The sequence below is a fragment of the Gossypium raimondii genome, chromosome 11 (assembly GCF_025698545.1).
Source record: "Gossypium raimondii isolate GPD5lz chromosome 11, ASM2569854v1, whole genome shotgun sequence".
Classification (NCBI taxonomy): domain Eukaryota; kingdom Viridiplantae; phylum Streptophyta; class Magnoliopsida; order Malvales; family Malvaceae; genus Gossypium; species Gossypium raimondii.
This window is the reverse complement of record NC_068575.1, coordinates 42,439,980-42,458,254: the sequence shown is the minus strand read 5'-3', so window position 1 is coordinate 42,458,254 and position 18,275 is coordinate 42,439,980. Positions and strand designations below refer to the sequence as shown.

Here is an 18,275-nt window from a genome sequence, read left to right as displayed (position 1 = left end):
ACTTGTCTGCAACTCAATCACAGTCCCTGGTACATACTCCCGCATAGCAGCTATCCAACCTTGAAGCTCGTTATACGACGAATCGTAATCCCCATACAGTTGCTCCATCGCCATCTGTTTAGCTATCCATGCCTTCCGATATGAGACTCGATACTGGAATCGTGCTTGCATTTCCGCAATGAGTACCGAAACTTTAATGGTCGGCATGTCCTTCACCATTGGCATGATACACTTACAAATAGTTTTCGAATCAAGTTTTCCATGATCTTTTGTCATATGTGTTGATGTGCATGTATGAGGACCAACAAATTTTCGTATCTCCCACATCTGAGAACTTCTAATGAATGCAACTCGTACCCGCCAATTGTAGCCTTCCAACACTCCCCAACATATATTGTCGGAGTAGACACGGAGACTTTATAATCCACTAATATCTTCATGCTGTACCGTTTAATGGCATATACGCACTCTTCTTTACAGCTGAATCTCTGGCCTATGAATAACTCATCATCATCAGATGTTACAACCAGCCCGTGAGAATGAACTATTTCAGGGTACTCCGAAAACTCAGCTACATACGCTGCGTCGGGGTCTATGAGCGACATGTGTGGCCCAAGATTATTGTGTATCACAATACGCCGCATCTGCTCCCCAACCGAAGAAGCGTTAATGCCTTCATCGTTGTTGACATCTTCATTGTTAATATCATCAGGTACATCGTCCACATCGGGATCACCGTCACTATCGACCTCTTCATCCCAATGATCGCCACCACCTTCTTCTTCGCCAGCACCTTCTTCTTCACCACCAACCATGTCAACATCGGGTGTAATATTCAGGTCGATACCGATCTCACCCATAGTTGATTCACTATCAACGTATGATATTGGAGCCACCATCCACGGTTCTTCAGCCCGGTCTTCTTCATCAGATGCATTAACATCTTTATTTTGCTCCATACCGACTAACTCAGCAAATAAGTGAATCGGTGCATTCTTCTCACTCCCATTCCCACAGTAGAGATCGACCATTATCTCCACGTCTTCATTGTCTACAAGTTCCATTTCGACGAATTTGACCGGATTTGTCGAAACTGGAAACTTGTAGAAAATTTTTGATATCCTTCTCCCACAACGTCTATGAATTTTTGCATTAATCCTTGCCTTCATTTCATCGAACGATACATTTCTATTAAATCTCATTGCTATTTGTTGCCAACATTCAAATACACATCCAACACTTGTTGTCAAGATGACTCCATCGAAATAAACGCATACAAGAAACTTAGCATCCATCTTCAATATTTAATCACAAAAAATTAAAATCTCATAAAATTCTCGAACGGTAACTAAATTACTTAAAAAATTTAATGTTTCAATATGCAATTTTGTACCGAAAACCGTTTAACCACTAATCCTTATAACTAACACACTAATAATATTAATAATTTTATACTCAAAATAATACACACTAAAATTATTAATTTTACTAAAATAATAACTAACTAACTAACTATAATAATAATACTAGTTTTTACTAACTAGTTTATTTTGGTAAATAAAAATAATAAGTAACCATAATAATAATACTAGTTTTTGCTAACAATAATATTACTAAGTTACATCTTAATACATTAATAACATCTTAATACTAACAACAACAACAACAACAACAACAATAATAATAATACTAACTAATACTATTATTTTGAGTTTTATTAATCTTAATAACTAAACTAAAACAAAAAATATTACAAAATATACAAAATAATAACAACAATATAATCAATTATTTTTAAAAAAAAACCTTCTTTTTCTCTCTTTTTCTCTTCTTTTCCGCAGCAACTCTTCTTCTCTTTTTTTTTTCTTTTGATTTTTCTCCCTTCAGCTAGACAGATCTCGGTTTTATAATACGAATAGTGCCGCCAATCAGTATGGCACCATTGGTGCCGCCAATGGCATTGGCACCATTGGTGCCGCCAATGCCATTGGCATGACCAAGGTGCCGTCACATCGGTCAGATTTTTTTTGCAGTTTTTTTTGTTTTTTTTATATTTTGGTAAATAAAAAAAATTATATATTTTTTGGTAAATAAAAAAAAGTTATAACATTTTGGTAATTTTTATTTTTTATATTATTTTATAAAAACTCTAAGATTTGAGTCCAAACCAAATTACATTTGTAAAACTTTCAATTTAACACTCAATTAAAGTTTTAGTTTGATATTTTATACATTTCAATTTTTATTATACACATTTTATTACCTTCATCAATTGTATATATATATATATATATATATATATATATATATATATATTAATGTATTTGATTAAATTAGCATCACAAGTTAACTCAACACCAACTCAAGATTGATGACAATACCGTGATAAATAATTTTAATCTAATTTTTTTCATTTTAATATAGTACATATTTCATGTGTTATTATTAATTAGTTTCAAAATATACATTTCATTATTTATTATATATTATTTTTAAACACACATTTATATTCTAAATTTGTGATTTTCACATACATACACATATAATAAGATTTCTTATATATAATATATTTTAACTAGAATATATATCCGTTTATTATATTTATATTGAAAATTTATTTAGATAGCATGAAATGTATACCATATTTTTATTTTTATTTTATTTTTTAACAATATCAATAACCTTACCGGCTAATATATCAGTAGCGTTTGTTTTTTGTAAGCTCCAATTTTACTATTATACTTTATTGTGGATTTAGTATTTGTATTTTAACTTAGTTATTTTTAATTTTATATATTTAGAATTTAGAAATTTTAGTTTTAGCCAAATAATAACTACTAAATTCATAAAGTTAAGTTATGTTATTTTTAAAAATTGATGTGTCAAGCGTATTAGCACGTGTAATGCTATGGTTGTTTATTATTTGGTTAAATTTTTATTAGTCCCTATACTTTTCAAATTAGTCAATTTTAGTCCTTATACTTTTCAAATTTTAAAATATTAGTCCTGACCCAGACAGTAACAGTTAAATCTGTTTGGTTAAATTTAATTATTAGTCATGTACTATGTGTACAGTTGTAGTTTTAGTCCATATTCTTCGATTGGACCATTCTAAGTCCCTATACTTTTTGAATTTAGAAAATTTTAGTTTTGACACAAATGACAGCTTGTTAATCCATTAATTAGATTTTTAGTTAGTAATATGTGAAAATAATAAGTTGACATGGCATTACACATATGATAATATACTTGGCACATCGATTTTGAAAATAATGTAACTTTTGTAATGAATTTAACAATTATTGTTTGGTGATAACTGGAATTTTAAAATTTAGAAAGTACAATGACAAGGATTAAATCCACAACTTTTGCAAAGTATAGGGACTAATAGAAGAAATTAACTTTGCTATTTTCACATATTATTCACAAAAAATCAGTTAATAGATTTAACACCTTTCGCTTACATTAAGACTAAAATTTTGAAATTCAAAAATATAGTCACTAAGAATGCTTCAATTGGTGAACATGGACTAAATCTATAACTTTAATCATAATACAAGATTAATGACATAATTTAACTAAACAAATTTAACTGTTATCATTGGGTCAAGGTAAAATTTCAAAATTCAAAAAGTATAAATACTAAAATTGATCAAATTGAAGTATAGATACTAAATCCACAATTTATATAAAGTACAAGGTGTAATAGTAGAATTTGACTTTTTGTATTAACTATGACTTTAATATGTTAGACTTTGATATATTATGGAAATATAAAAGGCATATTTATGAGTCAAAATGCTTGTTGTGAGCACTGTCAAATGTTCGATTTCGTTTAATGGGGGAGGTTGGGCCAATCTTGCATAATCAGGGGTTGTATCAAGGGATCCGTTGTCCCCTTATTTATTCACCCTTTTGCACCGAAGGTCTTAGTTACTTGATAAAAAAGGCCAAGTCTAGAAGTAATTTGCATAGGATTTCAGTTTGTAGAAGAGGTCCCAGTGTCTCTCATTTATTTTCGCTTCAATACTAGGCTTCCTATTTGCAATACCATCATGGCTTCTCTGGGTGTATTTAACTTGATAGATCATGGTCTTATTGGTCTTCCATCATTGGTTGGGCGTAAAAGAGAACAATTAAGCAAGAAAATTTTTAGTTGGAAGAACAAGTTGCTTTCAAGACTAGGAAAAGAGGTACTACTCAAAGTTTATTGTATGAGTGCATTCTGGTGGCAATGACCGTAAGGGAATTTGTTGAGTGGCTTAGGAAAGGTTATGTGCTCCCAAAAAGTTTGAAGGTATGGGGTTTCGTGTTCTTTATTGTTTCAATTTAGTTGTGCTTGGTAAACAAGCCTCACGGTGTGGAGTTATGCCTCGTATTTTTCGATTTTTTTCCCAGTTAAACTCTATTTTTAGTTTCCCACTTACACTTTCATTAGTGCAGGTTATTTTAATATTAGTTTCCCAGTTAAACTCTGTTTTTAGTTTTTCACTTAAACTCTGATTAGTGTAGGTTATTTTAATATTATTTGACCTACAAGTTTAGCCTATAAATAGATCCTTTTTTCACATTAGAAAAATAATTTATTACACATTTAGGTATTAGCTTTTATAAGCTTTTAGAGAATTTTGGGTTTACGTTTTATGGGTTCTTATTTTAAATTTTAGAGTTTAGTTTTATCTCCATCTTTTGTGCTCTACGTTTTTTTTCGTTATAGTGAAATTATCTTTACCCGTGATTTTTTTATCTTTTTTGGAGGGTTTTTCCACGTAAAATATTTGTGTTCGATCTTTTGAATTTCTTCGTTATTTTACTTATTTGTTGCTTAACTAGGTTTATCCCTAACAAACTGGTATCAGAACTAGTTCAATTTCCGCAATCAACCCATTCAAAGATAGCAATAACAAGGTTTGATATTGATAAGTTTGATGGCATCAAAATTTTCAATCTATGGCAAGTTCAGATGGCGGCAATTCTGATTTAAAGCGATCTTGAGAAGGTCCTTATAAAGAAGAAGTCTGTAGACATGGATAAATCAAAATGGGATAGATTAGATAAAAAAATTTGTATCCATGATTCAATTATGTTTAACAAATAATGTGTTGCAACCATCTACGTGACAAAGTCTCTGACTAATCAATTGGTGTTGAAACAATGTTTATACACGTTTCGCATGGACGAAAGTGAGCATCTTAGAGGTCATATAAGTCAATTTATTATCTTTTGAATGATTTAAAAAATGTTGAGGTCTAGATTGGCGATGAAGATCAGACTATGTTATTATTGTGTTCTTTACCCCCTTTTACAAGTCTTTCAGTGAGACCCTGATTTATGGCAGCGATGATCTCTCATTCGAGGATGTGAAGAGTCAGTTATTGAGCAAAGACAAACTCGACAATGAGTTGGGTTTGGTTAACAAGTCAGATAGGCAAGCATTGATTTTGGTAGTATCAAGGAAGCGAGACAAAAGATGTCGCCATTATAAGAAGTTAGGTCACGTTAAGGCAGATTGTTACAAACCGCGAAATAAAAGGGTTGTTGAGAGCAACAAGGAAGATTTAACTTGTGTTAATTTGACCAATGACAAGGGTGATGATTTCTTGTTGGTGTCAACAAGTGAAAGCTCCAAGCCTATGTCTGAGTAGATCTTGCATTCGAGGTGTTCTTTCCACATGAGTCTCAATAGGGACTGGTTCTTTACATACAATTCAGTTGAAGGTGCGGTTATGTACATAGGGAATGGTTCACTAAATAAAGTAATCGATATTGGTACAATTCAGATCAGGATGCACGACGTGACTATTAGGACACTGTTAGATGTCAGACATGTGTTTGACTTAAAGAAAAATCTCATCTCTTTGGGAATTTTGAACTCGAAGGGTTGTAAAATTAACATCAAGACAAGCAACATTAATGTATCCTATAGGGCTCTTGTTTTGATGAAAGGTAAAAATATTGACTATCTTTATGTTTTGGAAGGATCAACGGTGATTGCTGAAATAGGACATCCCTCGTCTGTTAAGGAGTTGAAATCGACTCGTTTGAAGCAGAGACAACTTGGTCATAGGAGGGAAAAAAGTATGACCATTTCGTATAAGAAAGGTTCTCTTTTGGGTGCATGTTTTGAAAAGATAGGGCACTGCGTTTGTGGAAGTAGAAGACTAGAAGACTTCCAGCTTCTAAGCACAACTTCGACTCAGTTAATATCCTGTATAGTTCGAGATGAGCCTGGGGCAGGCTTTGGAAAAGAAAGCGTCGTTGAAATATGAGTCAAGGTGGAGATTTGTGAAGTTATGCCTCGTATTTTTCGGCTTTTATTCTCCTAGTTAAACTTTATTTTTAGCTTCCTACTTAAGCTCTGATTAGTGTAGGTTATTTTAATATTAGTTTCCCACTTAAACTCTAATTAGTGTAGGTTATTTTAATATTATTTGACGTACAAATTTAGCCTATAAATAGGCTCTTTTTCCGCCCTAGAAAAATAACTCATTATACATTTAGGTATTAGCTTTTAGCTTTTAGAGAATCTTGTGTTTACGTTTTGTGGGTTATTATTTCAGATTTTAGGGTTTAGTTTTATCTCTATCTTTTGTACTCTTCGTTTTTGCCGTTATAATGAAATTATCTTTACTAGTGATTTTTTATCCTTTTCGGAGGGATTTTCCATGTAAAATATTTGTATTCAATCTTTTCAATTTCTTCATTATTTTACTTGTTCGTTGCTTAATCGGGTTTATCCCCTAACACATAATTTATTTCATCGTTGGATAATTTTGTTTGTCAAATCTTTAAACCTAGATATTTCCTTGATTGTAATTTTCTTAAAGTTCATTTGTGTGGCATAGTATTATGGCGACCAAGCACATTGTTGGTATAGGGACCTGTTGTTAATGATAGGGGAGGGGCAGGAAAGCGAGAGAATATCATATTCAAATTGTTCGACTCAAGAAAGAAGGATTTAGATCTGACCTATAAAGAAAAATAAAAAAATGTAGAAATAAAGAAATCGAAAACACTAAAAGAAGAAAATTGAGAACAAAGAATAAATAAAATAATAAATAACTAAAGAAACAATTTTTTTTTAAGTGGAAGATGGAACGAGTAAATCGATGGATATGATTGATAGATGTCCAATGGAAACCTTTGAGATATAAACCCTAACAAACTCAATTAGGGGCTCTAATCAACTCTCCAAGAAATAATTCATTGATAAATTGAGGATGAAGAATGAATTCTCACGACTCATTGAAGAAAATAAAAAAGAAAACTACTTCTATAAAACGCAAGAGCGAAATCTTTCACAAAGAAATAACTCCTAGAGTTGAAAATTTTATTAATGAAAACAATTGTGTTTCTAATGAAAATAAAGAGACCTTTATATAGGCTAGCTAAGTACATCCAAACAAAACTCTAATTAATCTAAATAAAAGTAGTTTTAAACTAAGTTTTCTTGTTGACTAAGAAACATAAAACTCTTAAATAACTTAGAATACATATAAAATATCCAAAATTCGAAATAAATAACTAATAAAATAATAAAACCTAATAAATACAATATTAGACTCATATACAATAATTAAGCCTAAAAATTGAACCCAATATATATGATTTAAACTCGAATTAAAAGTTAAAAACTCGTAATTTCCATAATAATCCCATCTAAAAAATTCTGTTTGCACAATCTTCACTAAAACGGTTATAACTTGAGTTTTAGAACTTGAAATCGAGTGATTCAAAACGTGTTTCAAAGATAAAAGATAGATCTTCGAACACCATGAAAACATCTCAATCAGAAATGTCAAGATCTCATCCAAAAAGTCATTACAAGTTGATTGGTTTTCCAAACTTGAAAATTGACGCGTTCGATAAATAAAATTTAATAAATTTCACTCTATCTATACATTTATCAGTTGTCGTATAGGGTATAGTCATGATATCGAGATTTTTAATGATTCGTGGCTTATTGGTGATAGGAATTTTTATACCAAAGACGCCTTAAGTGTTCGACACCCTACTAAGAAACCATAAGACTGTTGGCAAGATAAGGATATCTCGACAATTATCTATTTTGCTTTTTTAAAATTTTTAATTTTGATTTTTTAAGCTATTGAATTTAGATATTTAATGAATTCACATATTTGAAGGATAATGTTGTTTTTTTTAATTTGTATTTAGATTTGAATAATAATACTCATAATTTTGAAAAAATAATGTATAATCAAATTTATAGATTATAAAAATTATACAAACACAAACACACTTATTTATATATATTAGGGTCCGTTTGATTGTGGGATTTGATTTTTCGAAAATTGTTTTCCAATTTTTCCAGTGTTTGATTGTGGGAAAACATTTTCCATTTGGAAAATCAACTCCAAAAGACGGGAAAATGCCTTACAATTTTTGGGAAATTGTCTTACCGTTTCAATTTCCGTAAGACATTTTCCTAAAGCTTCCAGGCATTCTTCTCCCTTCATCCAGTAAGCTTCCTTCATCCAATCTTCTCCCTTCCTTCATTCCTTCAAATTTTTTCCTAAAGATGTTCTTCTGTTTCTTTTCACACTACCAGTGTGGCCTTTGCTTCTATTTTTTCTGCTCCTGTGGGGGATATCCCTAAGATTTTCCTTTTTAGTTTCCCTAAATCTTGAGAGGATGAGTTGGCAATGAAATTTTACTTAAAGCTGCAAATGAAGAACACCCTTTTAGTTAGACACTTCGTTTCCTTGCTTATTGTTGGATTTTGTTGTTTGAGCTCAGTTCCAGTTTTGGCTCAAAATGGACCGCTCACAGATTATGTCAAGCTCATTTCTGGTTGGTGTTCTATAATTCGGTTTAGATTCCTACTATAATGTGAAGTTCTTGTTTAAGTTTTCATTTCCTTTTGTATTTTGATTGTTTGCTTTATGTTTCCTTTCTCGTGTTTGGTTGCTGAATTGTAAGGCAGATTGAAGTAGTTGGTTGGGATCATTGATGGTTTTGAAAGATCTGGTCTTTTGTTTTCTATTTTTGCCTTTTCCCCACTCTTACTGTATGTTTAACCCGTGTGATTAAGAGAAAGGAAAAGGGTTTTGTTCCTACTTGTTGTCTCAAATTGTTTCATATTTACTGTATGTTTGTTGTGTATGCAGGAGGGGTGAATTTAGGTGCATGGAATAATGAGATATCAGAACTGCCACAAGCACCAGCGCCAACAACTTATGAGTCTCCAAGCACGCTGGTGTTGGCAGCACAAAGGACAAATAGGCCAGACCTTCTGCGCCATTTCAAGCATTATCACGGTGGTTGGAATATTACCAACCGCCACTACTGGGCGGTAAAGTCTTTAGTCTGCCTTGCTTTCTTGATAGCCTTTTGATTGATCTGTTGAATCTAATTACTTTATAGATTGTTCACTTTTAGCAGTATTGGACTGTATATACATAAACATATATGTATTATACTTGAACTAACAAATCTGCATCTTTATGCTGAGGATAGATTGCAATCTGTGTCAAATGATAATAGATTGTTATTGTCAATAAGAAAGTGTAATTTATTCAACCAAAAACCGAAAAAGTTATTTTATACTATTTTAGGAAATGCTGAAGATACCATTACGCTAACATGTTTTAGCTTGCACCTTGTCCTTAAGGATCGTATCCTGCTTGCTAATATGTGTATCAGATATTTCTGATCAGCATTTTCAACTGTTTTGTGTGTAGTCAGTTGGATTTACTGGGGCAGTGGGATTCATATTTGCTGCGTTGTGGTTTGTTTCTTTTGGCTTGGTTCTTTTGGCATATAATTACTGCAGATGGAGAGTAAACATCAAAGGAAAAAGAATGGATCATTCTCAAACAATTTGTCTTATACTACTCATATTGTTCACTAGCGCTGCAGCGTAATAACTCGAACTTATAGAATTTCAATGTCTACAATGTTATGTAGCTTTTACTATCTTATTTACTTTGGTTCTGATTTTATTGGTGCCTTTGCTTTTCAATAGAAAACAAAAACGATAAACATATAATTAATTAAAAACAAGATGTGGAAAGCAAAAAGTAAAAGCAAGGCACCGAGCAAATTATCTTGTACTTATTTATGCACATTCCCATGACTGTGTGTGTGTTTTATGCTCATGTTCTTTCTTGTACTTATTTATGCTCATGTTCTTTTCTTTATCTAAGCCGCAAATTGTTTCTTGAACAAGATTGGATGCATTCTTCTTTCGGTTGGGCAAGATGAGTTTCATGGTGAAGTGTTGCATACTTTGAAATATGTTGTAAACCAGTCAGACTACACTGTGCAAATCCTAAATAATGTTACACAATACCTTTCTCTTGCAAAAACCATCAATGTGGCCGAGTTGTTCCTTCCTTCCAATGCCATTACTGACACTGACAAGTTGAACATAGATCTAAATGCAGCAGCAGATACACTTAGAGAGAAGACCGATGAAAACGCTGTCAAAATAAGAAGAGTCTTCAATGCTGTGTATAGTCCCCCTAAACCATTTGATATTGCCTCATTATTGTCAAACTAGTATGCAAATAAAAGTATTTCAAATTTGTTTTCAGGCAATTGGCATTGATCTCCGTGGCAGCAGTGATGCTAATTTTGGCCCTGCTTGGTCTTTGTAAGTATATCACTATAAAATATTACTGACTTGTATCTTATATATTTCTCGACCATTACCATGTCTTGCCGATCTGAAATTTTGTTCATAATTTTGTTGCAGTGTTGTCTGTTCTAGGGCACCAACATGTCATTCACATGTAAGTTCTTTCGGGGCCTACATAATGTTTTTCCATTTTTCGTCTATACTTTTACATGATGAAATAACTAAACATCAAACTTTTTACTACATTCACAATCCCTTGTTTTCCGAATTTTCAAATTAGTTATTTTCCTTATCTTATTGATCACATTTAGAATATAAACAAAAATGGAAAATAGGAAACTTGTTCTGAAATTAAATGGCACTTAGTCTGGGAATTCTTCTCTTTCGGTTATTCTACAACTTCACATCTCTTTCTGACACTACCAACAAATTGTTGCAGATTCATAGTGAGCGGCTGGTTACTAGTTGCTATTACTTTCATCCTTTGTGGAGTTTTTGTAATCCTGAACAAGTAAGATGTTAGACTTAAACTTTTCCTACATGCTTTCTTGTAAGAAATTTAAAATCCTTCTGGCATCCGCATGTTTAGAGATTGCTAACATTTGATACAAGATGCATCGGCACCTTTTGGCATTTGCTAATTCAAGGTTGCATGCTGAAACAATATCTCAAATGTTTGAGTTTTGTGGTCGTAGTTTGTTTGAAGAAATTGATCCTCCATGCCATTCTACTTATTTTCTTTTTCCCCCTGTTACCGTATATGATTACTTGGCTGATGTTCTTTGTTGGAAGAAAGCTTAAAGAAATTTAACCTTGAGTTGTATACGACAAAATGCCTATATAGATGTCATCGTCTGACGGATGAATGACCTGTTTTGTGTATTTCAGTGCGATTTCCGACACTTGTTTGGCTAAGGAAGAATAGGTGGAAAATCTGCATGCAGATACTGCACGTAGCAACATACTTCCTTTTATGTGGTGTAATATTATGCACTTGGACAATGTTATTACTATGTGGTGTACTATTAATTATGTATTTGGATAATATTATTATTTTCTAGTACTCATTGTGGTTTCGAAGTAATTTATAATTATTCAATATTTATTTTTTTAACACAATTACAATTAATTTATTTGATATTAGTTTTTTCCAATTTATAACGATTAATATTGTAGCTTAATAATTTAGTATTATTATAAATAAATCATTGCAATATATGTAAAAATAATTTAAAATATAAAAATTTATTAATATATATTAATATATGTAAAACAACTTTTCCGGAAAATATTTTCAGAAATCATCAAACAATGAAAATATTTTACATGATTCAATCAAACACCGTAAAATATTTTCCAAGAAATCATTTTATGAAAAAGTAAAACATTTTCCGTAAATCATTTTCCAAAAACATTTTACTAGTAATCAAACAGACCCTTAATTTGTATATGCGTTCAACACACAGGTTTAATTGCATGAGAATTAAAATATAAATTAAATATTATTTTAGCATAATCAATAAGGGTTTTCAAAATGTAATTATGGTCGACTATATTGGTAAACGGACTTGTAAACTCTTTAATATATATTATACTTATTTAATAATAAGTATTATACTTATTTGTTTTAAATATGTCATATATTAATGTAAATATATTCATATTCAAATATATATATTTAATTATGTATGATAATTAATATATTTATTAAAAAATATACTAAATCATTAATTAAGGATAAAATTTATAGACTAATAATTAAATAAATATTTCAACTAATTAAAACTTTTTAATCTATGAACTTAAACCTTATCTATGGAGGAAAAATATAATATTACAAGAATGATTTTGACCTAAACTTTGCCAATGCCAATGGTATTGATTATGTCTCGAGAACGCTTGCAACTCGGTTTGGTCAGACTAATTGCCTTATTGTTCATGATATATGGGAGTAAGCATCAGAACAAATTGAGTCGAATCGAGTGAAAAAATTTCAACTCATATTTCATCATCCTAACTTAATTTAAAATTTTTCTAAATCGAGTTGAGTGAAATAAAATTTAAATCGAGTGAAATTGTTTAAGTTAAATTAAAAATTAAACATGTCAAATTAAAATTTTGTTACAATATAATTAATTTCATGTTAGAGCACATAAATTTGAAACTATATATGTTTTAAAACTTTTTCAAAGCAAAATAAGAAAAAAAATACTTTAATGTGATAAATTTGTATCATTAATTAACTTATTTAGGTCCCAAAATTATTATTTTAGAAATTTTTAAAATTTTAACTTTCTTTATATATTCTTTATAATTTTTTAAAAAATTTATAATATTTTAAAATATAAATTTTGGAATTTTTATAAATATTTTGAATTTTAAAAATTATTTTGATATTTTTTTTGTAATTTTTGTTGAGTGAGAGACCAATTTGCTCATTTTCAAATTTGACAGGGACCAAAGGAGTATTTATATCAATCTGTTATTCGAATTATTTGAGTTATTTGAATTGTAAAATTTAACTCGACTTGAACTTGAAACTCGAATTACTTATTCAAGTTGATTTGAAAAAATCGAATAAATCAATTTTTTTTTCAAATCGAATCGAATCGAGTTTTACTCAAACTAATTTTTGCCAACAAGTTTGGGTCTGACTGAAAAGATGAATCGTTAAGGTATCTTTGGTTAAAAATAGCTCATATATGTGTTCAGTCAACGAATTACCTTCAACACCATTAGCCTTGTTGTCCACTGATTTATCGGCTATAACGTTCGAAACCTGACTAGGTAGCTAAGAGCACCCTAACTAAAATGGACCTCCGATAGATTAACACTCAAAATTTGTAGAAAAAAATCAGATAAATTGAGACCTGGGGAGGGGGGGAGGTAAACAAAGACTAGGTTAGGGAAAGAGACAACCATGTTGGAGACAAATGAGTGCAAAAGAAGCCTTTTGTTTTAGCTTTTGCGAAAACAAACCCATGTCCCCTTAAAAGGGATGATTAAAGCGGAAGGAAAAAAGGGTGAAAACATATGGAATTTGGATGATTTTGTTTCATTGGATCCCCATGATATTAACAAACCCACCATTTTACACTAAGTAAAGGAGAATATAGGTTAAAATCATAAAGATAATATTGTTAAGAGAAACAACATGAAATCAAAAAATACTTATTATAAAATATTTTTTTATAATCTCACTAAAGAATTAATACATTATCGATTTTGTACTATATTAATCTCATGTACTATATGGTTCATCGGTTAATAAACTAATATGATATATAAAAGTGCTGAACTTTAGTGGGAAAAAATAGTTGATGTCTTTGACAAATGCATATGGCTTCAAGACATACTTAAACACAGAGCTATTCAAAAAAATATACAAAAAGAGCAATGGCGTAACGCTTCAAGCTTAAGATATCGCGTGTCTTCTTCCCTTCCTTCCAATCTTGCCGCTCCAAAAATCCTTCTGATTTCCCTAACCCTATGTTCAATTCCCTCCATTTACCGCCACCAACCGCACAAACCATCGTCCTTAGAGCTTCCTCCTTACTCCTCCCTCAAACATCACGTTTCCACCGCGTTCTCCTCAATGGGTTGCGGCCTCTGACCAAGATTTTCTGCGCAGTGTTCCTCTGAGACTGACTGTTGCAATGACTCACCTCCGCGACCAACACCAGAGTTTCATTGGGAAAGAGAAGATAGAAGGCACGTGATCACCAAAGTTCACGATGACGACCACACCCCCCGTCGCAAAATCTACAATATCTCTGAAAATGACGATGACTTTTTTATCTCTCGATCTAAGCCTCTCAACATGGAGATGAAGAGAAAACGACGATACAAAAAGAAGAAAACGACACCGAGCTTTGACGATGAAGAAACAGAAACCGTAGTCTCATCTTCTGGGAGCTTCTCGGCTGATTCCTTTTCAGAGTTCAACGCTAACTTGGAAAGCATACGTGAAACAATGCCAATGAGGCATGGAAAGAGGAGAAAGAAAAACAAGAAAGTGAAGAAATCAACTAGAAGGAATGAGATGATGATGCAGGAGATGAGCGAATCGCCAGCGAGATTGTGGAGCTTTTTGCAATGGGTGGTGGTACCTTGCACGGTGGAAGGGAAAGTGAGGGAGAGTTTTGCAGTGGTGAAGAAATCGGAGGATCCCTATAAGGATTTTAACAGGTCAATGATGGAGATGATATTGCAGAAACAACTGTTTGAAGATGAAGATTTGGAACAACTCTTGCATTGTTTCTTGTCTTTGAATTCAAGGCATCATCATGGGACTATTGTACAGGCTTTTACTGAGAATTGGGAGGCTTTGTTTTCTCGAAGATCGACTAGTGTTGGGGTTTCTTGTGCTCTTAATTAATAAACTAAATCATTATCAAAATTAATATAATAAATAATCAAGCTTTTAATTTCTTTTTTGTTAATGTTACTGTGTGTGTTTGCAAAATTTCTCATCACTCTCTAATCATAGCTATGTCACATCATTAACATTGTACTAACTAATTTTAGTTTAATGTTATTGTTCTTCTATCAGATCGTCAATCATGGGCAGTGGTTTCATAAGATGATTAAAAAAAGGGTGGTCCGCGTACATCTACTAAAGGAGTCATGAATTGGAGACCCTACATACAATTAACATTACTATATATAATCACCAACCACTGGATTGGTTGATGATTTAAAGCTTTAACCCACTCATCATGTAAAATGTTGCTTAAATTTTGGATATCCATGTTTCCCATGCATCAATCCCTATTTTCTCCGTTTTGAGGATTAAAGTATTATAAAGTTTGTTATAAGTTGTTTATTTAAAAAATAATAAAGTATTTTATGTACAATACATGAATAAATTGATGTTTTCTGTTAAAAAAATTTATTCATCTGTATTATTAAAAACTGACAAAGTTGACACATGATATGTTTAATGTACCTCATGCTAGCATACAAAAATTAATTTTAATAGTGAAATGAATGAATTTTTTAATAGAAAAAATAATTTACTCTTTGATATAATATATAAGAACTAATTTGCTCAATTTTAATTAAAGAGGGCAAAAATACAATCCAACTTTTAATAGTGAGATGTATACAGTGCTTTTACCCACTTTGCCCCATGATTGTTCCCTGGCACATGCATTTTTTTAAGTCAATAAGGGTCCACTTATTTTACCCGGCCATCATTCTTTAAGCCAGTGTGCCCTCCATAACCAAAAGAGAAAGAAACTTGGTCCCTATTCTGTCCCGAGTTTAATTAAATTTTATTTTTATTTAATTTATAATTATTTTTAATTTTTATGATATAAAAAATTTTATATTTAAAATAGTGATTCAAAAATATTTTTCAAAAGATACCATATAAAAGTTATAGATTATTTTTATTTATTTAAAAATTATTGATTTTTAAAATATTTTATAAAAAAACTTTAAAATTTTACCAAATAACATCCAAAACTCATAAAACAAAATTCAATTTATCAAAATAAATTTAAAAGTTTAAAACCAAAAATTAATATAAAAAATCAAAAATCAAAACCAATTTATAACAAACAATTGAAAAAATCCAAACAAAACCAACAAAAACGATATCACCCTTATCCATAACCATGAAAATGAAGCGTGTAAGTAGGGGCGAATCTAGGGGCTGGCAGGGCTAAAATAGAAAATTTTTCATTTTGGCTTTTTAAAATTTTTAAAATTTTAAATTAGTAAATGTAAAATTATACTTTGTCTCTCTTAAAAATGATAAAATTTTGATTTAATCTTTTAAAATTTACATTTTTACTATCGTAAAAAAATTACAATTTAATTTCGACCCCTAAAAAAATTTTCTACCTTCCCTGCGTGTAAAATTGTTATTACTTGGTAGTGTTTGATTAGTCCTCTTGCATGCATGTGCTGCTGCATGTGCATAACAGTGTCTATCAATGATGAATCCCTGCTTATAGTTTTATAAGGTTAATTCTGTTTCATAAATGGCACCCAAAGTTTCAAAATTTTTCTTTTTTGAACCCTTCACCATATAAAGGGAGAAGATATAAAATTTCACTTTCTGGTAAAGGATAATTTCAATATTGAATATCATACATGATATCAGGGATTCATTACCAACCTAAAGAAACTGTTGCACTCCTCCCAACTAAAACTTAAAAATATATTTTATTTTCTTCTCTTTAGTTTTTTTTTTATACTTACAATTGACTCACACACCTATGGCAAGTGTGGAGTATACCTTGCATTTATCGGACAGTTTGCAGAAACTTATCGAAGACAGTCGCAACCAGTCACAAAGCAGGGGCGACGTCACGATGAGGAGACTCGTGACGTCGCGATGATTTCTCCAATTAAGTAGTCGCGTTTTGACAGCTCAGCAAGACTCTTTCTCCCAGTTGAACTCTGATTATACCAGAGATAATTTAGTATGATTAAAACTCTAATCTTAGCCTATTTAAAGGGTTCATTGTATCCCTATTTTGAAGATGCCAATTAAAAGGCAACAAGATGTAGTCGTAGGATGAGTTTTAAAGAGAATTTCGTGATAGCTATGGAGAGAACTTTGTACCCAAGTTAGGGCTTCATATTCGGGGTTTGGGTTTTGTACATTTAGTATATTTAAGTTTATTTTCTTCATATTGTGCTCTCTCTTGTTCACTCACCTAGTGAAAAGCCGAAGCCTCCTTTGCCATGATTTTTTATCCTCTTCATCGGAAGAGTTTTTCCACGTAAATATTTGTGCCTAATTTGGTTCTATCCCCAACAACAAGAGTAAATGTAATGACCCAAAATTTTCAATTTCAGAATGTTTCATTTTGTGTCAAAATTGGTAATCCAAGTTTTTTAGGGAAGTCAAAATGAATATCGAGTTAGTTTTATTATATGTAATTAGTGGGTTGTAATCAATAATCAATTAAAATTAGATAGTTGGAGTTTTAAGGTATGGACTATTTTATAATAAAATCATAATTTATGGGGGGGGGGGGAATTTAAAAGTAGAAAATAAAACTAGAAAGAGGTGAGGTCCTTATTAGGTGATTGGCCAAAGGGTATTTGAACAATTAGTTGGAGTGAACAATTACCCATTTTATTTTCACGATAGTTGCTATTTTCTCTCAAATTTCCATTACCCGTTGATTCTTAATCAAATTCAATTGATTTTAACAAGGTAAAAATTATTTCTAACTCTTTTCTTTAGATTTCAATCCTTAAAACTTGAATGTTCCATCTCTTTTCCATTTTCACTATTTTCATTGGATTTTGGACAAATAAAGGTTGAATTTTGTTGATTTCTTGTTGTTTCTAGTTATATTTCGAGTGTTTATGAACTTAGATTATTATAGGATTATTAAGAATTAGATTTTGGTAGGGATTTGGCAAGTTCTTGATGTAATTGAGAGAAGACTGTTGAGTAATCTTTAGTTTCTTGAGGAATTTTGTATAGAGATTGTGTGTTTTTGAGTTGTTAATCATCACTAGATCATTAGATTTCAGTTTTGGATGGTTTAGATTGGAGATTGGTTGAGTGCTCTAGAGTGAATTTGAGAAAGTGAAGTTAGATTTAGGATTTTTAATTGATGTTTGATGATTTCCTAACTTATTTAATTGTTTTGACATTAAAATAAAATCTAAGGAGATTGGCGAATCATTGAAAGCCAAAAGGAAG

The 18,275-nt window shown here is 31.2% G+C and overlaps 2 protein-coding genes across 2 annotated transcripts; both read left to right on the top strand.

Annotated features, from left to right (window-relative positions):
• Positions 1-8,327: 8,327 nt before the first annotated feature.
• On the top strand, positions 8,328-11,740 carry LOC105803819 (uncharacterized). The gene is made up of 7 exons (XM_012636220.2): positions 8,328-8,811; positions 9,129-9,313; positions 10,190-10,473; positions 10,557-10,615; positions 10,718-10,754; positions 11,040-11,111; positions 11,489-11,740. The coding sequence occupies exons 1-7, from the start codon at positions 8,664-8,666 to the stop codon at positions 11,523-11,525; spliced, it is 822 nt and encodes a 273-aa protein (XP_012491674.1). The 5' UTR covers positions 8,328-8,663; the 3' UTR covers positions 11,526-11,740.
• Positions 11,741-13,981: 2,241 nt separating this feature from the next.
• On the top strand, positions 13,982-15,151 carry LOC105803820 (transcription repressor OFP7). The gene is given in 2 exon segments (XM_012636224.2): positions 13,982-14,118; positions 14,120-15,151. Coding segments are annotated over 2 exon segments (981 nt in total). The 5' UTR covers positions 13,982-13,996; the 3' UTR covers positions 14,979-15,151.
• The last annotated feature ends 3,124 nt before the right edge of the window (positions 15,152-18,275 follow it).